The sequence below is a fragment of the Tympanuchus pallidicinctus genome, unplaced genomic scaffold, assembly GCF_026119805.1.
Source record: "Tympanuchus pallidicinctus isolate F22 unplaced genomic scaffold, pur_lepc_1.0 scaffold13, whole genome shotgun sequence".
Lineage (NCBI taxonomy): Eukaryota > Metazoa > Chordata > Aves > Galliformes > Phasianidae > Tympanuchus > Tympanuchus pallidicinctus.
Window position 1 is genome coordinate 10,518,003 of NW_026294648.1, and position 25,367 is coordinate 10,543,369.

General features: G+C 41.1%; 1 protein-coding gene and 1 long non-coding RNA gene across 7 annotated transcripts; both read right to left on the bottom strand.

The window, feature by feature from the left end:
- Window positions 1–593: 593 nt before the first annotated feature.
- POF1B (POF1B actin binding protein) lies at window positions 594–17,858 on the bottom strand. Of its 5 annotated transcripts, none has more exons than XM_052673573.1 (15): window positions 17,440–17,856; window positions 12,495–12,533; window positions 11,265–11,366; window positions 10,303–10,518; window positions 9,089–9,204; window positions 8,456–8,483; window positions 7,365–7,439; window positions 6,498–6,590; window positions 5,388–5,501; window positions 5,068–5,220; window positions 4,834–4,944; window positions 4,392–4,520; window positions 3,996–4,069; window positions 3,509–3,623; window positions 594–1,859 (listed from the first exon to the last, which is right to left on the bottom strand). In XM_052673573.1, exons 1-15 carry the CDS (start codon window positions 17,824–17,826, stop codon window positions 1,854–1,856), a joined length of 1,758 nt encoding a protein of 585 aa, XP_052529533.1. In that variant the 5' UTR covers window positions 17,827–17,856; the 3' UTR covers window positions 594–1,853. The 5 variants fall into 5 exon arrangements, 4 of the variants coding, with proteins under 4 accessions (XP_052529533.1, XP_052529532.1, XP_052529530.1 ...); XM_052673572.1 differs by lacking the exon at window positions 594–1,859 and adding an exon at window positions 1,866–3,068 and having other exon boundaries at window positions 17,440–17,858; XR_008204274.1 differs by lacking the exons at window positions 3,996–4,069; window positions 17,440–17,856 and adding an exon at window positions 13,737–13,982.
- A 3,562-nt stretch (window positions 17,859–21,420) lies between these two features.
- On the bottom strand, window positions 21,421–25,123 carry LOC128076179 (uncharacterized). Of its 2 annotated transcripts, XR_008204276.1 has the most exons (4): window positions 25,032–25,123; window positions 23,071–23,157; window positions 22,264–22,318; window positions 21,421–21,435 (listed from the first exon to the last, which is right to left on the bottom strand). It is a non-coding gene; the product is annotated as an uncharacterized LOC128076179 (long non-coding RNA). The 2 variants fall into 2 exon arrangements; XR_008204275.1 differs by lacking the exon at window positions 21,421–21,435 and having other exon boundaries at window positions 21,550–22,318.
- Between the last annotated feature and the right edge of the window lie 244 nt (window positions 25,124–25,367).

The window sequence follows — 25,367 nt, forward strand, 5'->3', positions numbered from 1 at the left end:
TATAGTCTTAAGAAAGTCATACAGACTTAAAGAAACATTTGTGTAGTAGTTATCTTCCAGAAGGATTTGTAAATACACTGTACAGCCATTGCAGTAGCTGAAATGAATGCAAAGTATGTCCATTAATAACTGATGTTTCTGCTGTTTGCAGCTTCTTTCTTTGGAACTGTTTGTATAATGCTTCTAGCTTGTCAAGCCCAGATGAGTTCATGGCAAAGACCACAGTAAGTCAGAAAGTTGTTTTGTCTCTTTTCATTGGGAAATCTGCACCCATCAGTATGATGGCATTAAACAAATGTGTTATTCTTTTTCTGTTTTTATGGTCTGGGACACCAGGGATGATAAGTAAGTCATTAGACAGTGCCAGTAAAGTTATTATGATAGAATACATTTGACAGTACTATGTCAATGTATTATGGTTTCTCTATGCTGTTATATTAACTGAACGAAGGTTGGATCAACTGCAAGGAAAGCAGCATCCCTTTACTTGTAAAGATGGGCATAGAGAAATCTGTTGCCTCAGAAAAGCATCACATCCCCTAAAACAACCCCCTCCAGTACTGGGTAGATAGAAGTTGCTTCCAGTAGAGTCATGATTTAGAACGTTGTATTTATTTAACATATATTGCCAACAGGGTTCTTTCATCATTAAACAGTATCTATGCTGCATATTATTTGCGAACAGAAGTATGTGTGTGTCTGCAGAAACAGTCTACGATTCCTGAAAAAGAGCAAAGCAAGAACCCTGTGATACACAGCTAGCATCTTCTGACTGCACAAAGCTTTTTGCCTATGATTTTCTTTTAGCACTTCCCCGCTCACCTAACACACTGTGTTGGTTAGACAGCTACATAATTATTTGTACCAAAGAGTTTAATTATTTGTACCAAATCAGATGAGAGAATTCCCATAGTCCTGCATGGAGCAAAAAACTGTAAATAGGCTGTAAATAGGTCGGTCTGATAATAAAATATACTCTGTGAGCTAAGTTTTTCTATATAAAAATATAATGAGATCTTGATGTTTTCAAAGACAGCAAAATAAATAGTTGTGGCTGGTTTGGGGGCTTATAGTGGTGTACCTGAAATATGTTAATTCTGATGTCAGTAACATTCTTCAGAATTGGCATCAGCCCAAATCAAGTCATCTGCTAATTCAATTTCTATGTTTTCTATATCTGGAACAAATGAAGTCATTTTCCTTTGTGGTTTAGTTTTGGACAGGCAGATGTAACATAAGTAACATTTCCCATGACAGTTCTTACCAGGTTTTACTTCATCTTGAACAGGCTGCAGTAGATGAAGTGATAATTTGTGATTCTGTCTGTACTGAAACCAGCCATTCCGTGTGTGTGACTTAGATTTGTATCCCTCTCACTTCTCAATCACAAGCAGATAGGAGAGAAAAAAACACAGCTAATGCTATCACGAGGAAAACAAAAATGTTTCAGAGTTCCTACTTTTGTCTTTTAGATTGCTGAAAGAGTGACTGAAGAACAGATGTTGGGCACATCAGGAAAAACTGAAGTTCTCACCAGCATGGCCTGCCGTTCTCTTCTGAGAGAAAAGTAAGTGCATGAAACAGTACCAGTAACATTTGTGCAACAGATGTTAGCAACAAGTCACAGACACAAGTACCTCAGTTTGTTACCAATTGTTACAAGACACTGTCTTGCACTGCCTTCATGCTTTCATGTTCTTAATTTCTTCCCTGGCCTTTCTCTCACTATCAGACCAAACCTTCTACTGAGGCAAAAAAAAAAAAAAAAAAAAAAAAAAAAAGCAGAAAAGAAAGCAATTCTAGATATTTGTTGTAGACTCCTTTAACCAGCTTGGATGGCTGAGGGATTTCTTTCATTCCTAAAAGCAAAGAAACAAGCAGCCTGTTACAAGGTAATATGCATACTCACCTAACTGTCTGCTGTACAAAGAATGCTTCAGTTAACTGTATGCTTATTTTCTCTAACAGTCTCTAAGTGTCTGAGGAGCCTTTCCCTCCACAAGTGCAGTGTGTGTCACCATTTACAGCAGCTGGCTGTGGAATGGTCAAAGTCATATCATTAAGCTGCAGGCAGTTCTGTCCAGGAAGTGGCAGAAGCCAGAACAGGCATCATTCACTGTTTTCAGTAATCACAAGAGTAGACAATATTGGGAGGGGCTGTTTTTATATTTATGAATGCCAGCAAGCACAGGAAGTTATCAGATACCTAAATAGCAGACATTACAGAGTTTCTACCTGAGAATTTTTCTCTAATGTAACTAAGATTGAAGTGAAGTGCTTCTACTTGAGCATCCTGAAAGTGTCAGCATGATAAATACTCATTACTTGAAAGGCACTGTCACATATGTGCTACTGTCAGTATTCTGTTCAGATTCCTATCAGTCAGCATCGCTATTCAGTAATGAATGCAGATAGAAAGATTTGGTTGGCAGAACATAAATGCAGAAAAAATATTTCTCAAGCTTGGAGGAAATTGGCACTTCTTAAACTGGATTTATCAAGTTTATCTTGCAACAAAGTCATTTTGTTTCAGCTGAAACTTGCACCAGTGATAAAGACCTTGGGAAACTTAAAATGCAACCAGTTAATAGTTCTTATTTATTCAGAGATATTGATCTCTTTAAATGCAACATACACTCACATTTTCCATTATAAAAATGGAAACAATTACTAACTTTTCAAGTACGCAAGGAAGAGATTTTAGCTTTTTATTACTGTTATTTCTTTATTACTGTGTTAATTCCTTGCTTGCCAGATGTTTTACTTTCAGCCTACTCAGGCTGCTCGTATTGCCTTATTGCCTTAAGTTGCCTTTTCTTGGCTGTGTCCCCCAGAAAGCTATGCTTACATTGCTGTACTTGCTGTGAGCTGGCTGTGTTGATCTTTCTCAAGTCTTTACCTTGTGTTCAGATTTGACACTATCCTGTACCTTGTAACATAAACAGCTTCTGCAGTCCCACTTTCTGTAACTTTAAGTCACTCTTTAAAAAGAAGTCACCACTCTTCTGTGTTTCCTGGATTAGTCACTGCTCTGTCTCTGTGTAAGTTTCAGGAACATGGTGCTTAATCTTTTTTAATAATAGTGCAGAGTAATTAATACTCATGATTCAGAGGAATGCCATGCACCCAAAGCACACCACCTGTACCTTTCACCTGAGAGCAGAGCGCTGAAGAAGTTCTCAACTCCTCACTACAGATAGTGATGCCCAGAGGACTGCCTCGTGCACCCGGGCAAAGACTGTTAGAGCAACACCACTTCCTTTGTTAAAGGTAATTAAAGGTCAGAAAATAGCAACACTGTTTTATTTATACTCTACCTAGCAATTACTGCCTCCTTGCAACAGACAGTGCAGTTTCTTGACTTGACTCCATTGCCTTGCTCTTTGCAGCATGGCAAAATTAATGCTATTCTTTTCTCTCAGGCATCAGTTTTGGCTCATCATGTCTTTGAAGAAAAATTAAATACTCCGTATCTCAGACCCTGTAGTGAATCCCTAGATGAACTTACATGTTTCCATATCTCTCCAGTCCTCTCAATTACAATAGTTTGTGATTTGTTGACAGGTGATGTAACCTTGTAGTCGTCAGACAAAAGACCCAGGATGGGATACTGATTCCTGTACCTGTATTGGAAAGAGTTGCTCAGCTGTAAACTATCAAACCGAAATCTGCACACCTGTATTATCCAGATCACTATCTCTGATCTTGCCCCATAATCCTGTCAGTTAACAATCTCCACATATTCTTACTAGTAACAAAAATGCTAACACTGCAATTTAAATGTCTGTAACATGTTGGCCACCCCTCCGTTTGCGATTACAGTGCGTAGGATTGAATCCTTCCAAATGGTTTTTACTAGGTGGAGCTTTTCCCTTTTGCAAAAGTTGAACAGACATTTGGCATTAAGACATTTGCAGGAGGTAAGGACACAGTTAATAGAAGTATGCAATGGAAAATGAAGATGTATTTTTAAGAAAGATGAATAACTACATTACTTCTTCGTGATGATAGCTGTTACACCAGGGGACTGACTGCTTGATACTCTGTCATGCTTGAGTCTGAAGAGTTCCTGAGAAAACCAGAAGTGAACATTCAAGTAAAATAAATCATGCTTTCTGATGTACTGGTTCACTGAAGTCACAGAAGAATCCACGCTGAAATTCTTATTGAAGAATGCTCTGAAATAGTATGTATGTCCTTCCAAGAGAAGTGGTGGAGTAACAAACAGTATTATTAATTTTAGCTCAGTGAATGATAATAATAATAATCCTAACCCCAGTTCCTGAACCAGGAGGGCACAAGTGACTTCCTAATTAAACTGCTACCTTCAAAGCAAGTGAAGGCTCAAGCATACAATATTCTTAAACAAGAAATGCACTGTTCTGTTTTACCTCTTGCTGCTGTTTAATACAAACATCTTTCTCCTCCAGCATTGCTGTCAGTTCATGCAGCTTTATTTGCAAGTCGCTGTTGTTCCCTTCTTGCCTTGATATATCTTGCTGGAATTGGCACAACTGAGACTGTGAAATACAGGTTGAGAAATAGTTTGTTTGGTGCTCCTTGCAGGTAACCTTTCTGTATACAGAAAGTGTGCAGTATACAGTAAACTCTGTATGTATTTTGTTGGTTAAAATCATGAATGTCAAAGGACTTTGTTTTTTTCAAATCACAGTTTTATGAGTTTCAGTGCTATCATTAGCGTTGTATAAAATAATTGCAGAACCAAAAGATACGTAAAAAGCATCTGGTAGATCTTCTCTTAATTAAAAAATAACCTGATACCTCCTGTCACAAAAGGTGACAAGTGCACATATACCAAGTTCATCAACATACCCTGAGACTGCGGATCTCGCGGTCTTTATCCTCTCTCAAGTTATTGATCATCTCTACGTAACGGCTGGAGAGTTCATCTGTGGTAGTCTGAACTGTTGGACTGGAGCAGATCTAAAGCAAAAAAGCATTTTTTATTTTTAAGAGATTTCTTTAATATTATTTTCTTCACCAGGCCATCTGCATCTGTGAATAACAGCAGCTGAACAAAGAGCAAGTGAAGGTATTATTTATTACCTGTAGCTTAAGACTCTGGATCTCTTGGTCCAAGGCACGCTTGGAGTATTCCAGTTCCTTTAACTGACAATCCTTTTCTCCTTCATTGAGTTGAAGAGAAAGAAGCTGTTCTTCCAGAGATCGACACCTGGCAGTACTGTCTCTGAGTCCTTGCTGGAAAGCACAGGAGTGGAATGAATGCATGGTGTTTCTTAGGGGAGTAATAGGATCATCCACACAGCATATAGCCAGGCAGTAATTACTTGGAACACTCAGAAGCCAGCACAGAAGCTGGTTTATGGCTGATAGTAATTATACTGAAACTATATTCTTAGATTTACCTGCTGCTGACGATTATTCTCTCTCAGAGAAGACAACATAGTTTCATATTCTTTTACTTGAGATTCTTTAAAAGCCAAATCCTTCTTAAGTAAGACATTGTCAGTTTCTAGCTTCTGTAGGACAAAAACATTAGCTGTAAATAGCTGCAGTTTATCAGTAAGCTTAGTCCTAAGTGTGTTCAAAGTGCAAAATATTTTGTATTAAGTGATAAATACCCAGTTTTCTTGAAACTTGTTTTTTCTTAAACTACAAAGCTCATGTGTTCATTACAGCAGCCATGCTCATCATGAGGCTTCATATTGCATGGTAAGCAGTAGTCTCAGAAACTGCTCTTTCAATGTGTCCTAGAAAGACTTTGTTATGTGTAGTTACTAAACTGAATTCAAGAAAAAAAATCCAAAGAGTACTTCACTGCACAGACCCACTTCATGCCAGAGGTGACTGGTAAACCCCCTCTCTCTTCTTCAAACTTTGTATTTTACAAGAGAACGCTCTGAAGCTTCCAGTGATGTCAAGTACTGGGGCTGTCCATGAGAAATGTATCTGCTTTCCTAACAGTAACTATCTGGAGCTGTAGAGCTCCAGTTTGCAAAGTGTGATGCTTGTATAACTCAGGATTGCTGAGTTGTTAAAGGTGCCAGCTGACACTTTCCTATAGAGTGGGAGATAACACGAGGCAGGAGTTGAGCGCTTCTGCTTCCTAGAAGAGTGCTAGTAAGTAAGGACTCAGTGTTTATAACACAGACAGGGCATGTACAGAAACACAGTTCCAAAACATCTCCATCGATGTAGGCACACACAGATTGTATATACTAATGCAGAGCTAAGTCTAAATCTACTCAAACAGAGCCTTTCTTAATTTTTTGGGTTTTTTTTTTTGTTTGTTTGTTTGTTTGTTTTAGGTTTTGACAAACTGAACACTTGAAAACCACTGCTAGGAAGAAATCTTACCTCATTCACTGTTCACTTGCAAGTCAATGAGTGAACCGTCCGTTTTTATTAAAGCAACTAAGCTTGGACTTCATGAGTTAAATTTCATCATAACTGACTTCTTACTGTGAGGGACCAACAAATGAATGAGGCCGTGGGAACTGAGAAATACAACTTACCCCCAGGTCATCCTGCAAATGGCAGAGCTCTTCACGTAAGTTTTTGAAAGTGGAAAGCACAAGTCTCAAAGATTTATCTGATGTCACTCTCATCTAGGAGGAGAAAAAATAAAATATATGTTGTTCTAATTAGTGAGTTTTGTTTACAAAATGCTTAACTATATATAAAAGCACAGAACTGCTCTACAGCTGAAAATAACTTCTAGAACTACTGTACACACTGTTCTTTGAAATGCCCACATTTTCTAAGACTTTTTTAGGCACTTTGTTCCTTTTGAATTACTGCCTTGTAACACACAGGCATCGAGTTCGTTAAGTAGCTAGGAAATATGATGAGAAAAAAGCCAAAAGCCATTTATAAATGGACCCAAACCAGAAGTGATATGTTCTATTACCAGATACTGTAAGTGTGCCATGGCGATGAGTGCATTTAGCAGTGTTTTTAGCCAGACCATTTGTAAAGGCAAGTTAGAGAGAGGCAGCATATGTAATTAGTAATTGATACCTGATTCATCGCTCAGTAAGACACGTACTCTTTGCCTTTAGTTCCTAAAGTAAAGCATTAATATACAACACAAATAAAAATACTGAAATTCAGCTTCTTTCATTCCTTGCCAAAAGCCAAAATGGGTTCCAGCAAAACTGCAAGGAAGTTCCAGTAAAACAGTTTAAAATAAACAAGTGAGCAGTGAAATGAACTGCTGCATGGCACCTGAGCCACCTGTGTGATTCCATAGCCTTTAGAGAGAATAAATGGAAAAAGTAGAATAGTGAGCAGTGTTACATACAAATTCCTTGGTATGTTTGTGTACAGCTGCTTCTACTGCTACAAGTTACTGGAGGCTTCCCCCCATGTTATTTACACACCTGGAGGAGATAACGAATCTGCTGCTTTGTTGCCTCAGACAGTCCTTTGGGAATTAATTCTTCAATATCTTCAGTCTAAGCAAAGGGATGAAGAAAGAGACATCTTGATTAAGAATTTTGCCTGGTTGATCATTATGAAGTTTCTTAATTAATTACACAGCTCTGCTATGAAAAACATGTTTAGCACAAGGCAAATAAGAATGAAAATAGATCAAAGCATATCCAGAAAATTTCCAAAGTGTGGCATATAAAAACTGAGATGAAGTGATACATGAAGTTTATATTTAAATCTACACTAAGCTTAAAGTTTATTTTAAAAGCAGCATTCAAAATCATCCTCTCTTAAGAAATAGCACTTAATTCTAAAACAGAGCTCGCAGCAGTTAATGATTATGAGCAAATCTCATGTTTCTAAATATTGAAAAGACTGTCAACAAACAAATGATGACTAAAGTTTTACAGGAGATGCTGACAGCCATGAAGTGGTATTGCTTCATGTAATTTAATCCTAAACAAACATTTCTATCACAAGCATAACGACTTTAAAAAGAAGAAAGGCCCTGATGATTGTATGCTTTACGCCTGGATTCCCACAAACGAGCAGTCAGGAAATCTAGAAAGTCATTCTGGCAACTTCAGTCCCTCTCATCACAGTGAGAGGCAGGTTTTTTTTTTTACTTCTGCAGTGCACAGCAGTGCATGTTGTGAAGCAGCTGCTTTGTTGGCAAGAGAATACAACGTCCTTTGCAAAAATGCATACTGAAAATACATGCATCTCTGTACGTTTGTTTTACAATGAAACCATTACTGGTGTAACAGGAAAGACTCAAAATTTGACTCGTACTGCAATAGTAATAATAATAATGCAAATTATTGAAGTTCCTTTCTTTCAGTATTATCACATTTGCAAATGCAAATGCATGCCCAGCAGTAGGTTTCAGGCTCTGAATGCTATTAACAAGCAGAAATCACGAACTAACAAAAGATCAGCATCATTCAATTAAACTTGCTTGGCCTCATTTGCTCCAAGATCCACACCGCTCTTACTGCGACTTAGAGATCAGCTTTGTAAGAGCCCCCCTGATGCTTACCTGACTCGTAAATTCGATGTCATGGTTCCTGGAAAACAGACAAAATGCAGTGGGCTGATGAACAAAAGACTTTGCAGAACTTGACCACTTGACAGCTACAAAAAGACTATCTGTCTTTGCAGTGCAGAACAAAAAGGGTTCATCATAAGATTAAGAGCCATTAGCCTCTCTGTAAGGCGACAGGCAGTGTGTTGTTAAATATTACTCCTTGTACAGCTGTGTGAGGAGACTGCATTACCAACAGCAGCGCAGTCAGCACAGGCTAACTCTGTTTCTCTGGGCAGTTGTCCCAGTGATGGTTGGTTAACCCGGTTCTTAATTGGTTTGGGTGATGTCTTTATCCAGAACTAAGCTGAAGTTTATTGACATGCATCAGGTGTTTTCTTAGCAGTGCTGGGGTTCTTTGTGATGTTTAAATCCCACTCTTCCCATGCTACAGAGCAGTTACACTCATTTCAGTGAACTTTGAAAGCACCAAGTGAGAGTGAGAGGGGAGTACCAAAGTAACGCTGATTGTGAGGGAAGGATAAGGACATCGTCAAGACTCAATCAACTTGTATCTGTGCTCCCAGCTGTGCATTCCTAGGATTTCCGGAATACCAAAATGTCAGGTGACAGACATAAGGCCAATACCTTCCTCCTATCTTTTCCACATGCTGAAGTAAACAGCTGTACAGGTCGTTGGTCTTGCGGTTCAGTTCAGCAAGGAGCTCACCGAAGTAGCGGCAGTCCAGCTGGTCATTGTTCTCCTGAGAGCAATTGAAGTAACAGATGGTAAGCAAGATGATCATAGCCCATTCCCTTCGTTGGGAAGAAAGCTGCATGTGAAAATGCTACCAACGTGATGGAATTTTTTGTTTACTCTTACCAATGTGTGATTTGTTTATACTATTCTTTTCCTGGCTATTGTGTGTTCCATGTCTTCTGGTTTTCAGTAAACTATACAGAAGTAAATTCTTCCTTTACAGCAACAAGAAATAGGCTAAGCAGTATCTTTTTCAGCAATGTTATCATTATTATTCTAATACAGAAAGCATAGATAATTAGTAAAACCTCCTTTAATGATCTTTAATGTTTCCATAGCTGTAGTAGTGGGCAGAATGCATATGGACAGCACTGAGAACTTACAGAAAGGCACTCACATAAGCCACCTCCTTTTTTTTTTTGGTTTTTTTTTTAAACCCAACAGAATGTTAAAGCATCTTTAAGTGAAGATAAAATGTTTACTTACATGAATAATAAAAGTGAAAACAGGCTAAACTGAGTTTAACTAAGTTGTTTTATTGGACTCTTGTCTATGGAAAATTTCCACAGACCAATACAGCCATCACCCAGTATGTCAGTCTCACCACCTGTATGTTCAACAGATGCATGGGACGGGACTGCCACATGTGAACCCCCAGCCAAAACAGTGCTACTCACCAACTTGCACATGAAGTTATTTCAGACCCCCACTGAGCAGTTCAGATAGAAAGCAGTGCTGAATTGGCCTATGTCCAGTTTATAAAGCACTTTTTACCTACATTTTACTAAAACTGGAAAGAAGCATTAAATCTTGTATTACTCAGCCTTTGCTGTACTAACAGATGAAACCTGACTGAATCAATGAGCAGCACTCTGAGATAAAGAAAGAAAAAAGCACCACAACAAAGCGGCAAGACTTGATGGGCACACTTAAGCACTTTGCTGTTTATACTTACAGAAGGGACATAATGCTTAATTACCACGCTATGATTTTGAGTGTGGACTTTTGAAAAGCAGAAATCAGTAACTTTATCTGTAAAGTTCTGTACTCCATGTCCAAAAGCATATTGTGAGTAGTAAAACATGCAGCAAATGATTCTTACCTGTTCGCAGGTTTGAACTGTCACCCTCCTCACTGCACTTCCTCTGCAGTCATCAGTCACAGAGATGGGCATTACTTCACAGGGGCTGCCAGTCTGTGTTTGCTGGCACTGCTGTGTGACTGGGGGCTGCTCGGGCTGCTGGCAGGGCTGGATGGTACAGCACTGATCAGACAGCTGTGGAATCTGACACTGGTGGGAAAATTGGTACTGCTTCTCCTAAAACAAAAACAGGAGTGAATTTTCTTTAAGTTGCTGAACACATCTTAGTGAGATGAAAGCATAATAAAAATACGTAAATGAATGAAAGGTGTTTTGGCATCAAAAGACTGTTTCAGGTATTTTAATAATGTTAATAAAATTGCTTTTTCTTACTATTTGAATATGAGTTTGCCTCATGCTATTACACTTCAACACTGTATTTTACCAACTCCTCACATTTTAGCAGCTGCAGATGAAAGCACAGAAGACACACTTTTCTTAATTGAGCTGTATGCTTTATTGTATTGTTCCACTTAACATGCTCAGGCAATAGGAACCTCCATTATTTAACTTAAAACACACGTGCATCCTGTTCCATTAAGTATTCCAGAGATTAAAGAGCTCCAGTTGAATTACTGAGCGTTTGTTATTTCAGTTAATATAAATGTATTTTCCAGGAAATAACTGATGGCATTTTCCTCTACAAACATTTCAGCAGTTCCAGGATCAGAGTGTACACCATATCACGGACACATCCATCCTGTTTTTATAATCCAAGAAAATGCTGCTGGCAAAATCACCCACCCACCCAACTAGTTTATGTTCCAGTCTTTGAGAGGTGTTCTCTTCCTCAGCAAGGCAGTTCTCTGGATTACTTCACATTAGCACAACATTACAATTAGTTCACAAAGCACAACAAATGCTACTTTTCTTGTACTGACTGAATCTTCCTTTGCAGTAGATAACAGAAATAACCAACTTACTTGATGGGGATTTAATAGTTCATATTTTCTTATTGTCTTTTCATAGATGACATTATTTCCAGGACTGAAATTGCCCCCTCTAAGAAATGAGGATAATGGCTCCTGTAACAGATTTTAATAAAAAGCACTCAAAAACGTTGGCAGCAAATTCAGAGTTAGCACAACTTTAACCAAACAGTGATGACTTTCTTTTGTGATTCAAAGTGGCACTTTAAGATGGTTTGTTTTGGAGTTACCAATATTTAAGTGTGCATTCATTTCATCCTCTTGAACTCAGATTTATTCTTTTGCAGTATGCACACAGCACGTACACAGACTCTCATCTTCCATCTCTATTTCCCTTCACCCCCCATGGTATAATGCCAAATGCACTGTTTTCTCTCACTGCAGAATCCTGCTAGGCAGAAGAAAATGAGCAGGCTGTGTGCCAAAGGTGGACATTACGTCATGTTAGCTACAATTCATGCAGCTATGAAATTTGTTCACTTTAAACGTTCACCCAGGCACCACTGAGTGACCAATTTGGGTAGGCCTGCTCTGAGAGCTCTGAGAGAACAGAGCCAAGTACAGTACTTATCAGACTGCTTCTGAAACTGCTTGGGGTCTCAGGAGTGTGAAGACAGAGCTGCTGGTGTGGCTGCTGCATCTTTCAGCCGCGCTGTTCCCCAGCTCAGGTTAAATGCGTACAGCTTGTCATGAAAGGCCGCCTGGTGTGCTGCTTACAACCTCTTCTTGGAAGGACACAATTGTTGAGCACTTTACCTTCACGATGTTTCTACCCATAACATCCAGACATGAACATCTAATTCCACTCAGGAGTTTGTCACAAAAGAACTAACAAAAAGGCAGAAGGTTTTTCAAAGAGCTTTCTTTAAATCTCTACAAGTTCCTCTGCCACTTTATGAACTATTCTCTTTTAAATTGATCTTCTCCATTGGGAAACAATGCAACTGTGCTTCCCCCTTAACAACATCCAAAATAAGCAGAAATTATCTGCTAACAATATAATTGAAACATATTAATGGAGACTTAATGCCAAGAGCTGAGAAGCCCAGCTGGCAATTCTGTAGTGCTTTCAGTTCCTAATAGTTTCCTCTCTCCCAGAGGTTTGGACCTTGTGATTTCAAAATATTCAGTGTGGCATTACAAAGGGAAGGAAGTACCTTTCCAAGCTGGGGCAATTTAGGAAGGAAGGGGTACAAAGACTCCAGCAGCAAACAGTTTTCCTACCTGCTCAGGATTCTCTATGATAATCCTTCGAACAGTGCCCTGCAAGGAAGAAAATAAAGATTCAGTGATGACTGTACTTCAAAATCTTTTATGCTCAGAATTCATCTTACATACACTTACGAATCTGAATATTGCCATCAGCTATAAACATTCTGAGATCCGTTGGCTAATGTCACTTAGCAAAGTTTTAAAGCTAGGGCCATTCCACCCAACAGGAAATGCTACGCCATAGTCTGGATTCTCAGAAGTTTGTTTTTTTTCCCTCAATCTCCTATTCATAGGTTAGAGGAAATCGGTCCTTATTTTCTGTAAATGCCAAAAGAACAGGATACAAATGAAAGCTAACATGCTGGGCCGGCACTTCAAGGATCTCATCTCTATTCCATGTAATGCTGTCTTTAACCTACAGTCTTACATGTCACATAAGAATGTCAGCTCATGCAAATTCGATGTACTGCTGCAAAAACTTCTTGCTTCACCATGGGAAGAAAATGTGTGCTTAGCTTAATCACCAAAATAAAAGTAGTCAACGAACCAGATCCCACTATCAGTCAACCATTATCTCATGAACCAGCGAGTGCAGTTACTTCAAAAAGTGGCATGAAACACCATATTTAACACCTATAAAGATGCTCACACAGAACACTTGCTCGTTCTTGAAGAAAAAACAAATACACTTTTCTAAATTACAGAAATCCACAAATTGCAGCAGTTTTGTTACTTTTTTACTACAAATTTTTTCTCCTCCTGCACTGCCTACTCCATCCTGCGGACCAAGAAGAGAAAGTTGACGCATTCTGCTTGAAATTTCCATGTTCAGTTGTTTATCCAAGTGAGCAAAATTCCCATGAATCTCATCTAAGCACTAGGCAATTTGTTAGTCTACAACATGCTGTTTATTCCTCCTTGCAGTGCAGACTTTCTATTTTCCTAACAAATCATTTATTCCCCTAACCTGTGGGCTTGGAAAGTATACACTGCTTTAGTTGAGCCTCAGAGACGTCCTTAAGAGCAACTCCGAAGTAGGTCAGATTTCTAGTTGTGAACTGTTGTGTAAGTTTAGGAAGCCTGAAGCAGTTTTCCAAATCTCCCAAGAGTGAATCATAACATCACCGGGGAAGAGAAATCAAAGTAGAGAAGAAATTGTTTCAGCACCAATCACAGTAATTAAGAAATCTCAAAATGATAACTGGTGCAGAAAACTTGGAAAGCTGCTCCTTGGTCCTCCCGCACTCCATGTACCTGAGTTAGGCCTTCGGGGCTGTCATGGATTTGGCTGGGATAAAGTTGCTTGCAGAGGCTTGTATGATGCCATGTTTTGGATTTTTGATGAAAACAGTGACGATGACACACTGCTACTGAGCACTGCTTGCACAGAGCCATGGACATTTCAGCTCCTTGCACAGCTTGCACTGTGCTGCTCCTGGCAGCACAGCTGACCCAAACTGGCCAAAGGGACATTCCATTCCACATAGCACCGTGCTCAGCAGCAAGAGCTAACGGGAGGGAAGAGAAAGGGGGGACATTTGTAGCAATTGCATTTGTCTGACCAAGAAACCACTACATGTGAAGCCCTGCTTTCCTGGAGGTGGCTGAAACCACCTGCCTGCCAGCGGGAAGTGGCGAATGAATTCCTTCTGCATTGCTTGTGCTGGGCTTTCATGTTACCCAACAGTTTCAGCTCCTCACCTTCTCGCTCCTCTCCCAGCCCCTGGGGTATGGCTGCAGCAAAGGCAGTACAGGACAAAGCCCCCTGAAATCAGCACAGCTCTGAATCACAACCTGACACTGCAACAAGACCACAAGGGAGCAGGGAGCACATGGCCCCAGTTCTACACCTCACTGACACCTGAAAAGCCAAAATGAAAAGTAAAATACTGAGCAAACAAATGCACACATTAACCAGAACCAAGGCGACCAAGGGTCCTGCTGTATGCCTTGCACAGCCCAGTCTCCTCTTCCACACAGGAGCACCCACAGCAACACAACTGACATCAAAGGGAAACAGATGCTTGTTCTTTTTCAGCCTTGGCTACCGTGGTGTGGTGTGGTGCATGAAAACAAGATGAGCATTGTCTACAAAATGAAAAGGCACATTTTCAATGTAGTGCAAAGCTGTACAAACCTGCCTCATGTAAATGTCACTGCCACAGGACTTTGGAATATGTAACTCATGCTATCTATTTCAGGAAGGATAACTTGTAAATTACTGTACCTAGGCACTTACGTGCTCTCAGAGCAATAAATTCAGAAATCAGAAGACTAGCAAATTTTAAGTTAGAATACATTTTTAATCTTGTAGTATTCAAAAGGACGGTATAAATCACATGCAGAATAACATACAGAACCTAGGTTTGTCTGGATAAAATGACACCTATTTGTAAGGCACCCAACTCTCCCTTCCAGCATGCTCAGATGCAGACATGCTTCCCTCGCCCCGCGGCAGAAGGGCTGTGCCTGCTCCCCTCCCAGACCAGCCCAACAGGCCCAGCCTGCGCCAGCCGGGAGGGAACCCCAGCCCCAGGAACGCTGCAGCCCAGCGCCAACCCCAGCCCAGCTCGCTGGGACACAGCCCCAGGCTGCCGCAGACCTCTGCTGTCCCCAAGGGTACATCTGGGGTTCTTCTCCTTAAGCCTCTCCTGGGTTTCCTACAGTGCTCAGAGGTGGGACATCCTGTAACAGAAGGAGGAAGGTGAGCGCTATGCTGGCAGGAGAGCCCAGTGCTGCCATGGATCCCAGTGTCCGGATTGGGTCTGGGATTTGTAAGGATGGGACCGCAGTTCTGGGTTTGCATTTACAAGGGTAACTTCAAAAGGCAAGCATCAGCTTTTTTCACAGTGACGTCTGCTTGTCTTTACAATTTTAAGATCTTACAACAGGTCTTTTTTTATCACTGTGCGCAAATTTTAGGGGGAAAACCTATCATTACACTGACCTTTATATCCAACAAGTTTCCCTTCAGCTTCTGACAAACTTGCGATTACGGTCAGAATTCCACCAACGCCAAACCTTTTCTATGCAGCATACTGTCTCGTTAATTACAAACAACCCGGCCATCTAATCGGAACTTCAGAATTACATCTGGCAGCTGAAAGAGGGAGGCCACCTCTGGGGATCGTTGCAGCGAATACAGAGAAATCCTACAACTTAGCTGACACCACAGTAATACAGCACCATCCTCACAATGGGAGGCAAGAGCCCTCCATGCTGCAGCACTGAGCTGACCATGGAAACCTCACGGAGTTCCTCACAAGTGAACTATTGCAAATGCTTTGGGAGCTGTACTCCTATCTACACCAAAAACAGACACCTCACACCAAGAAAATTTATGCTGAGCACTATTTTCCATTTAGTTCAGGCAGATGAGAGCAAATTTGCCTTCAATTACTCCAAATGAAATCTGCCACAGCTGGGAGTGGCACTTGGCTTCTGCATCAAGGATAAAGCAAAGCTAGAACCCAAAAATTGGGAAGAAAACTGACCCCTGAACACCCTGTGACCACAAAAAGCACTACCACACACTTTATGCACATGTTACTTCTCCCTCCCCCCCTGGCTTATTAGCGGAGTACATAAACTGAACAGGGGATGCCAACCATAAGACTGAATGCTGTGACAGGGTATCAATAGTGATGATAAAATCTACAAAAGCTCTCCAAAAGCAAATCAAATATTGCCCAAAGAAAACCCTTTTGCTTATCAGTGATAAGAAGATTAAACTCCAGCATTAGGCTGCCGCTAACTGAGACCTGAGAGTTGAGTTATAATCTCTGCAGGAGGCACGCGATGCTATGCTATTTTGTTCATGCGGCTATACAGGATCTGCTCAAAGAACAACAGAATCCACCGCAGAAGTGCTCTTCTGGGCACAGCTCTTTACCAAACGTTTTCCCCCAAACTTCTCAGCTGCAGTCAGCACCAGGCACACAGCTGCCGCCTGCTCACAGCCAGCCTCCTCCTCACCATTCTCTTCCTGCGTAACTTCCTAATAACCTTTATTAGCCATCTGCCCACTCTGCCATTACAACTGCTACCCACACAAAACCCAATCTGAGCTACACCCTTTTTTATTGTTAAAGTCTAATCCAGCAAAACACTTCAACAAGAAAACATTTTTCTTAGCATGACTTAAAGGACTCAGAGACCATAACAGATGTTGAAAATTAAACACACTTTGCAGCGCAGAGACAGCACTTGAGTCTGCAATCAGAGGTCGGTGCGCCCATCCCAGCAGAGGAAGCCCGAGACTCCGCCGTTTGCTCTGAGGAACGTTACCTTACCTGAAGACAACCCGCACCGCGCAGCCCAGAACACCGCGTCCCACCGCAGCGCCGTCAGCGCGGCGCTCCCCGGCTCCCAGCGGCCGCCGTGCCCTGCAGGGGTGGCTGGCAGCCGTTCTCCGCAGGGCGCTGAGGGCCGGGCCGGGGGCGGCGGTGTGCGGGACGGCTGTGGGCGCCAGGAGGGCGGGAGCGGCCCAGAGCCCGCATCGGGCGTCACGGCGGGGCACCGCTCTGCTGACGAGCAAAATGGGTACAGCAGAAAAAGTTACCTGGAAGTTTGTGGGGTTTTGTGCTTTCGTGGTTGTTTAAGTACATTGGAGTTACCAAACAGGAACCAAATGCGAAACTGATGCAAACGAAAAAAAGAAACGTAAAGGGAAGCGCACCGGCGCTTAAAGCTCCTCCCGCCCCGGCAGCCCCCGGTGCCGCTCCCGCTGCGGGCCAGGCGGGCCCCGGGGCAGCCCTCCGAGGCGCGCGTTTTCTAAAGGAGCTTCGGCGGAACGGCCGAGCGTATCTGGAGGCTACGGACCGCGCAGCCGCCTCTCCTCGCTCGGGGAAGCCGCGCCTCCCGGCACCTCCGCGGAAGCAAAGGGCACGGCCGAGGGGCGGCTCCGAGGCGCTCGGCTCCGCTCCGCGCAGACGGCGGTCGCCACCCGAGCCCGTACCTGCGGCGGCGGCTGGCAGCCGGCGCTGAGCTGCTGGTGGCCGTGCGAGCGCTCCAGCGGCGAGGAGGCGCGGGACGAGCAGGACGCGCCGACCCGCCGGCAGCCGGGACCGTAGGTCCGCACCCGGTCGAACGCCGGGCCGCCCTCCTGGCGCTGCGGAGCCGGCGGCTCGAAGCAGGGCGGCGGGAGCGGCGGCTCGGGGCGGGCGGGCGGCTCGAGGCACGGCGGCGGCTCCGGGCACGGCGGCGGCTCGCGGCAGGGCCGGCGGGCGGCGGGCAGCGTGCTGTAGTGCTGCTGGCGCCGGTAGTAGTGCTGGTGCTGCTGGTGCTGCTGCTGGAGGTGAGGGGGCAGCGCGATGGGCTGCAGCTGCTGCTGGCCCCCCAGCATCCCGGCCGCGCGGGCCGCGCTCCGGGAGCGGCGGCTCGAGGCTCAGCGGGGCGGCGAATGCGGGCGGGCGGCGGGGCAGGGCAGCGATTAGTACCTGCGGGAGGGCCGCGCCTAGGGCGGGCCGCACCTGCACCCGCGGCTGCCTCCCCCTCGCGGGGCGGGCGATGCGCCGCGGCGGCCTCGGGGAGCGCGGGGCTGCAGGCACAGCGCCGTGCCGGAGCCTCCCTCGTAGAGAAACGTGGAGTAAAGTAAAGGAGGGGGCTGCTTATTTTCACCCGTGTTATTAACCTTACGAAGCTCGTCCGTAAGAGACAAGGTTGGAAACTTACCCAAACTGTCGCTCTGTAGAGAAAAGTATGAACGCGGGTTAGTTTCTCAACGCAGCACTTTTTAGTTTGGGCTCCTGTATTGCATTACCCGAGTCAGGCAAGCCCTATCCAAGAATGTAACTTTGTTCTGCGTGGTAACGTTGTAATAACATAATTATATATTATTGTGTAATAAATACAATCCTTAATAATAAATCTTAGGTTCTTAATTTTGTCAGTTTCCCCTGCGTGCCTCCTGCGCTTTCAGGTCACTCAGCACAGCCACATAATGGCAGAAGACCCTTGACAACAGAGCATTACTCTGTGTGGCATGGCAGTGACATCTGGAAAAATACTCATCAAAAAATAAAGTTTCCCTTAATCCTCCATTGTTAAACCCAAGCAGACATCCATTTTATCTAGGAGAGCATTTAAAACTAAAGACACTTGTAGTAAGTTCTGTCCTGCTGGTTTCAAAGGTGCTGTATGCCAGAAGAAATGACTTACCCAGACAGAAGAGAAATACGCATTTTCTCTTCAAACCTCATTCTCGGTTCACTTTTTTCAGCTTAAAAAAACCATTGATGGCTTCTGACATAACAATTAAAAAAAAATCTCACAGAAAGTAATAGCATATGGTTACAACAGCCTGGTCTCTGTTTCTACACAAACCATTAGAAATTGCTTTATGCTTCAGTAGGAAACCACAGAAACTACAGTAATACTCCTCCAGGAAAAACAAGAGCTGTGTAATGTATCACGTAGAAAACAATTAGTTACCCAGCTCAGGAAACATTACCAGCCTGCAGTATACTTCCCTGTTTAATAAAGAGTGGCTTGGAAATTTCTTACAAGGGTCAGCAGAAAGAAAGGCCCAAGTCATCCTATTGTAATGGAAATAAAAAATAACTTCCGGAAGAGTTTGTAGATGTGGCAAGGATTATTGCAGTCATAAATCATAACAGTAAGTAATACATGCAGGGTAATCTGTACCAGTTAATGAGAGCCTCAAAGTGCATGGATTTTAATCTGACAAAAGTTTTGTATACATCAAAAATGATGTTCCATTCTATATCACAGTTGTCTGTTAAAGGAATTCCGTTCCCACTCTGATAACTGTGGTGAGAAGGAATAAAACTGTGTTTTGATAAAATAGGAGAGAGAAATACTTGTCTGGGAAGAGGCCTGCAGAACACATCATATCTCGTTGTCTACACTTAAATTATTATTTTTTTCTTTGTAGAGCAACAGATATCTAAACAACATGGGGTCAGGAAACTGAAAGGCTTGAGAAGAGAGGGTTAAGAAGCCAGCAAAATGGCAGGGAGCTGCAAACAGCCATAACTTGATGAGGCCAGAGATAAAAATCTGCTTTCAAGCGTAAGGGAAAGCTTGAGAGACTGAAGAGGAAGTTACAAGCAGTAGTAAGTAGAGGCTTTGGTTTTCTGATCCTTCCTTTGAAGGAAGCACTGGAGGCTTGGTGGAAGGTGCCTGTCTGCAGACACTGATCCAGATAGCTGATGTAACACTTCTTTCTTACAACTTAACACTCACAACTTATTTTCAACTTTGAGTATTTCATTAGCACAGTATAGAACCATAGGTTTTCCAAGGTTGGAAAAGACATTCAATATCTTCTAGACCAACTGTCCACCTACCACCAATATTTCCCCACTAAACCATGTTCCTTAGTACAAACCTACACGTCTCTTGAACACTTCCAGGGACAGTGACTCAAGCACCTCCCTGGGCAGCCCATTGCAGTGTCTGAACACGCTTTCCAAGAAGAAATCCTTCCTAACATCCAACTGAACTTCCCCAGCACAACTTGAGGCCATTCCCTCTAGGACTGCTGCTAATTACATGGGAAGAGAGGCTGGCTCCCACCTCATCACAACCTCCCTTCAGAGAGCTATAAAGACGTATAATGTCTCTCCTGAACCTCCTCCAGACTAAACAAACACCCTTTCCTCAGCTGCTCCTCACAAGACCTGTGCTCCAGATCCCTCACCAGGTTCACTGCCCTTCTCTGGATATGCTCTTGTAGTGACAGATCTCAAACTCGTGTTTTCTCATTAGTCCAATCTCACATATAAGGACTTGTCTGATACCCACCTTGAATACAGGTAAACTCCTTGCACCCACCAAGTCCTCTGGAAAGAATGTTCAGCAGATCTTCCCCCTTGCATTAAGAACCTCCTTCTGAATTTGACTCCTATTTCCACAGGCTCTGGTTCTTCCATATAACTTAATAGCTTTGAACTTGAGCCTTCTCTTCCAGTCTAGAAAAAAAAAAAAAAAAAAAAAAAAAAAAAAAGCAACAAAAACCTTCAATCCTCTTCATACAGATGTCATTCCATATCTTGGATGATCTGTGCTCCTCTCTCTTCCGTAGTATTCCAAAAGTGGTAAAATCATGGATTTAAACAATGGTGCAGCGATGTTTGTTCTTTTGTTCTGCTTTCTTAATAGCTTCTAATGTTTCACTTGCTTTTTTTGACTGCTGCTAAGCAGTTATCTGCCACAAAGTCTTGCACTAGAGCAGTAATAAGCAGTTCTTTGGGGTCCATCACTTTACATGTTCCATGTCAGCATTTCTGTAATCCACAACAACTGTATCCACTGTACTCTATGTAGAAACGTTGTATTTTAACAAGGGACCTTGCAGCACATAGATCGCAAGACAGGATCTGGAATGGTTCAAACATTATTTCAGAATTTTACACCTCTTCATACATTATAGTGCTTCAGTGGTAAGAAAGTTCAGTAAGAAGGTTAAACAGAGCTTAGGCTATGTTTTAAAGGCTGTCACAGTGCTGGCAGTAACTAATGATCAGACTGTAAAATGAGCTGTTGCAAGACTGAGGGAAAACTCATTAATTTTTCTTGTAAAAAAATTACGTGGTATCAATTACAGCTTCATGTTTATACATTTCAAAAAGAACATAAAGTCATTTGAATATACAAACAAAAACAGACTTAAAAATTGAATCTAATGATTAGGAGCTAGAACGATTTATCATCCAGAATTATCATAAACATGCAAATATAGCCCTTCTACTTCTGTTGTACCAGCACGTGAAAAATAATCTTCATACTATGGTAAAACTGTGAGCAGAAAAACAAACAAAAAATTCAACACAGAATCACTTTGTTTTATAAAGACACTGTTTTTGTGATGGCTGTCAGTATCTTCAGCAGCTCAAAAGCCCAAGAGATTGTATTTCATTCCATGAAATGAAATAATGCAATACTGTACTTAGCCGTAAGCAGAAGTTATTCTTTTGTTCCAACCATCTTCCTGTTTAAATTGTTGAGGTTATTTAATAGCCAATTTGCTTTGTTTCAGTAATTAATACTATGCATGAGATTGGTGATCAAACCAAAAAAACACGCTGAGCAACATTTCTCCTATCCATTAAAGACCTTATTCAGCATGCTGAAGAGTGGCTGCCTCATTTTAATGAAACACCGTCAGTCATCGTTTACCACATATGACTGCAATACTAACTTAGGAATAAAACAGGGTCTGCTAAGTGCAGAACTGTATCCTTATTTAAGCCTTCATACACAGTAACTATCAAAAGATGATGGTAAGTGTATGTCAGGAATGCTGCAAAAGCCCACTGATATCTGTATTACACGATCAATTTTAATTTATAGTTCTGCAGTGCTCTAAAGAAAACTGATAATGGAAAAGGGCCTGCAGTCATATGGAACACACCAAGGTAACAGTTGATCTATGGAGCAGAATACATTAAAGGAAAGATATTACGTTCATTATGACCAAAGAGCAGGAAATGAGTTTAATTCCAAAACAGTAATTTGCATTTCCCACTCCTGGACAGACTGCCTAAGGAACGATCCTCATTAATAAAGGAGATAAAGGAGTTGAGATTGTGACACACTTTAAAATAAATGTTAGTACCCGGGATTCCAGGGAGAACAAGATTGGGGTCTGGGTGTTTGTTTATTTATCTTTGTTTTTACTTGGACCTGTCTAAAAATATGTCATAAGAAAAGCTGGTCTGTCTTTAAAAATCAGAAATCATTAAGCAAATAACAGAAGAACATTTGGAATTTGTCTAAGTTCAAAGTTTGTATAAAACTACTAAAAGCAAGGGAATACCTTCTCATTATGGGATGTATATTTTAAAAAGATGACTGCTTTTCCACCCAGTAACCTATGAAAAAGAAATTATGGTTTAAGTTGCACTTTATTTCAGATGCACAATTATGTCCACATTTTTCAATTGCTACAAAGTTTCTATGGCCAGGTATGAAGGATGATGGGAATTTAAAACTACAAGTGTAATTAATAGAAAGTTCTATGGACAATGCATGTCATTGCAATGTAGAGATTAGAACACTATCTAAAGAGCTCTGGCAACCTGCTCACAGAAACTGCAAGAGGGACAGCTCCTCCTGCTTCATACTACCATGACCACACTTCTAGTATGGAAACAAGCTAATGGAAATGCATGTGATTTGTCTCCATGTTGTGGCCTACACATCCTTTCCTTTACACCATATTGTTTGGCTAAATATATTTTTTAAATTATGATTTAAAAGCATATATCCTTTTATTATGAGATTTCAATTTCTATCCTTGGAGCAACCTACAAACATTGCTATATTCCTATATCATACCTGAAATTTTAACTTTTTCTGTGAGTACTGAATTTATGCTCTTTTGTCTGTATGTAATACGGAAAATTTGCCTGGTTACAGGTACGTTTACCAATCTTTTGGTTGTGCTTTTTAAAACATTATTATTTAAAAGCAAACCATTCTGCAGAATTTCACTACCTGACATTATTCAATTCAAGCCCTTCGTTATGTCTGTCTATGAGAAATCTTAAATTTCTAATCTGTCTCTTACTGGTCAAGCAAACAAACGAGAAACAAACTTGATGGCACTTTATTTTCCACAGACCTGTAGTTGCTTCTCTAAGATTTCAGAAGCAGAGCTCATGACAATCCTCCCACATCTGTTTCATCAGCTGATTGAAATGTAGATCTCCTACAAGGTAAAACATTTTTGGATGATGGGCGTTACTCAAACCAACTCCTTAGTAAGGGAACAACTTTATGCAAGATCAGCAAGTTGGCAGCATAAACATGAAACAGTTCTTTTAAGCACGACTTGATATTTTGTTTTTGAGAATTTTAATTTAATGACTTCTATTACACGTTCAAGCATAAATGTTTTTGTTACATTTAAAATTTTTTTGCAGTACAGACTTAATCTAGATGAAGAAAGATTTCAAAGATTTCAGATAGGAACCTTGTATAGAGTGACAAATATTTGGTTTTCTGATTGTGCTGTGTGTACTGGAATGCAATGAAGGGTGACTTTTTTTTTTTTAAATTTCATTTCATTCTTAAAAAAAAAAAAACAAACCAAGATTATTTTGCTGGTAGAGATTGAATGTGCCATTACATCTAGCTTTATAACTACTTCTAATTACATTTCAAACTGGAGAAGTAAAAATAAAACATTTGAGTAAAATGTATATTTTAATTTCTCAATTTGAAAGGTTATATTTCTAAGTCAGAACTGTTGAGAATTCTTGAGGAAGGCATTTTCATTTTGACCCAATTCCACTAACTGCTGTTCTCAGACTTGTTTCGCTCATGCCGACTGTAAACACAGCAGCTGGCCAATCGATTTTGCCCTTCTACTCAACCACAAAACAATAATTAATTGTGCTAAATTACAGCTAAGCCTATGCCATGCTAGTAAAAACAGTCAAAACAGTCACTCTCTGTCCCAAGCAAATATTCTTTACCTAGTGTTAGAAATAGGCTCTGGGAAGCAAAAACATTAATCCTGCAACTCTTTTTACTTCAGTATCTCACTCTTAATTATACACAGTGTAACTCTGAAAATGGAAGTTGAAAGTGAATGATCAATGACTGGTGCATGAGAAAAATGAACAGAGCATTCCTGATGGAACAGCAGGAATTCTGCCATCCATTTCTATTAGAATTGAAAACAAGTGTGCAAGCCAATTCTCTGAAAAGATTACTAGCTTTAGAATCTGAAACATCACACTGATCTGCCAAATTATTTAGCTTTAACATTTCAGGAATCAGGTATGCACACAGCAGGGTAACATACAACTCACCATTCGGGTAAGTATTGTAATTCTGACCAAGCAAATATTTTCTAATCTTAAGTCTCTCACTATGATTACTCTTTTCACAACTTCTGTAAATTTTGTTCCAGATCAGAGGTTCAAAATTATCATGCAAAATAATATTTTGGTTCTACAGGTGCAGGCTTTCCCATATGCCTTCTCTAGACATCCACATTCATTCAGGCTGTAGATGATGTTCTCAAATAACTTACTGTGATACGGAGATTTATTCTTTCCCTGTGAATAATGTGATACTTTGCACCTTCCTCCAAGTGAGGTGTTTTCATACTTATCCCATATAGGATGAGAGAATGAGAGCAAAGTTCATTGAACAGTGAGAGACTAAAGAACCTCAGCTTTCACTAACTCTCCTGGTTCTCCACTTAAAGAAGCTTAACAGTCATCCTGTCATCCCAAGGTGATGGTTACTCTGTGCAAGCAGCACTCTAAAGAGGTACCCTGCTGTGGAACACTGATGATTTACATAGGTATGTAAGTTTACATGTGCACAGTAACAGAAATACATGCTGTTATTTACATCTACATTAGCTGTGGTTTTCATGGTTACATCAGAGTCTACACTTTTCAGCAAAATATTTTTCTATCACATCTAAGTATTACTAGATTCTCTTTTCTACATTAATCTATTCACATGCAGGTAGTACTTGAGCTTTCCTGCTCTACCTTCTATTGTTCGGCTCAAAAGTAAGTTGTTCTTTTGCAACTATTTTCATTTGTGCAGAGATGTCCTTACCTGAGAAGCTACTGAAGGTAATCAATTTGAGAAACTTTTACTTCTTTTATAAGAGAGACATTGGTCATCCATGCTTATTTACATTACCTGAGAAACAAGACGTTTTATTTTAAGATAATCATATTGGGAAAGTTTTCTCAAATGAAAATAGAAAGATAAATAAATAAGTTGTGGCAAGTATATTTGAGTTCTTTGTCTGAGTGTGTGGTCTGTGTCATACCTTCATTGATTTATCAGCTATTCTTTTCAGCCATTAAAGGTACTGGTAAAATTCCCACCTCAAGAAGTCATAACCATTTTAATTAAATTAGAAAAGATGTCTCTCCCATTCCCAGC

What these genes read in the sequence shown, in the direction of transcription:
- POF1B (XM_052673570.1), bottom strand. Translation starts at nt 17,826, where the DNA reads ATGCTGGGGGGCCAGCAGCAGCTGCAGCCCATCGCGCTGCCCCCTCAC. An exon ending in AACTATTAAATCCCCATCAA is followed by an intron (nt 10,519 to 11,264) that starts GTAAGTTGGTTA and finishes TTTTTGTTTTAG; the next exon opens with GAGAAGCAGTACCAATTTTC. An exon ending in CAGTTCAAACCTGCGAACAG is followed by an intron (nt 9,205 to 10,302) that starts GTAAGAATCATT and finishes AATTGCTCTCAG; the next exon opens with GAGAACAATGACCAGCTGGA.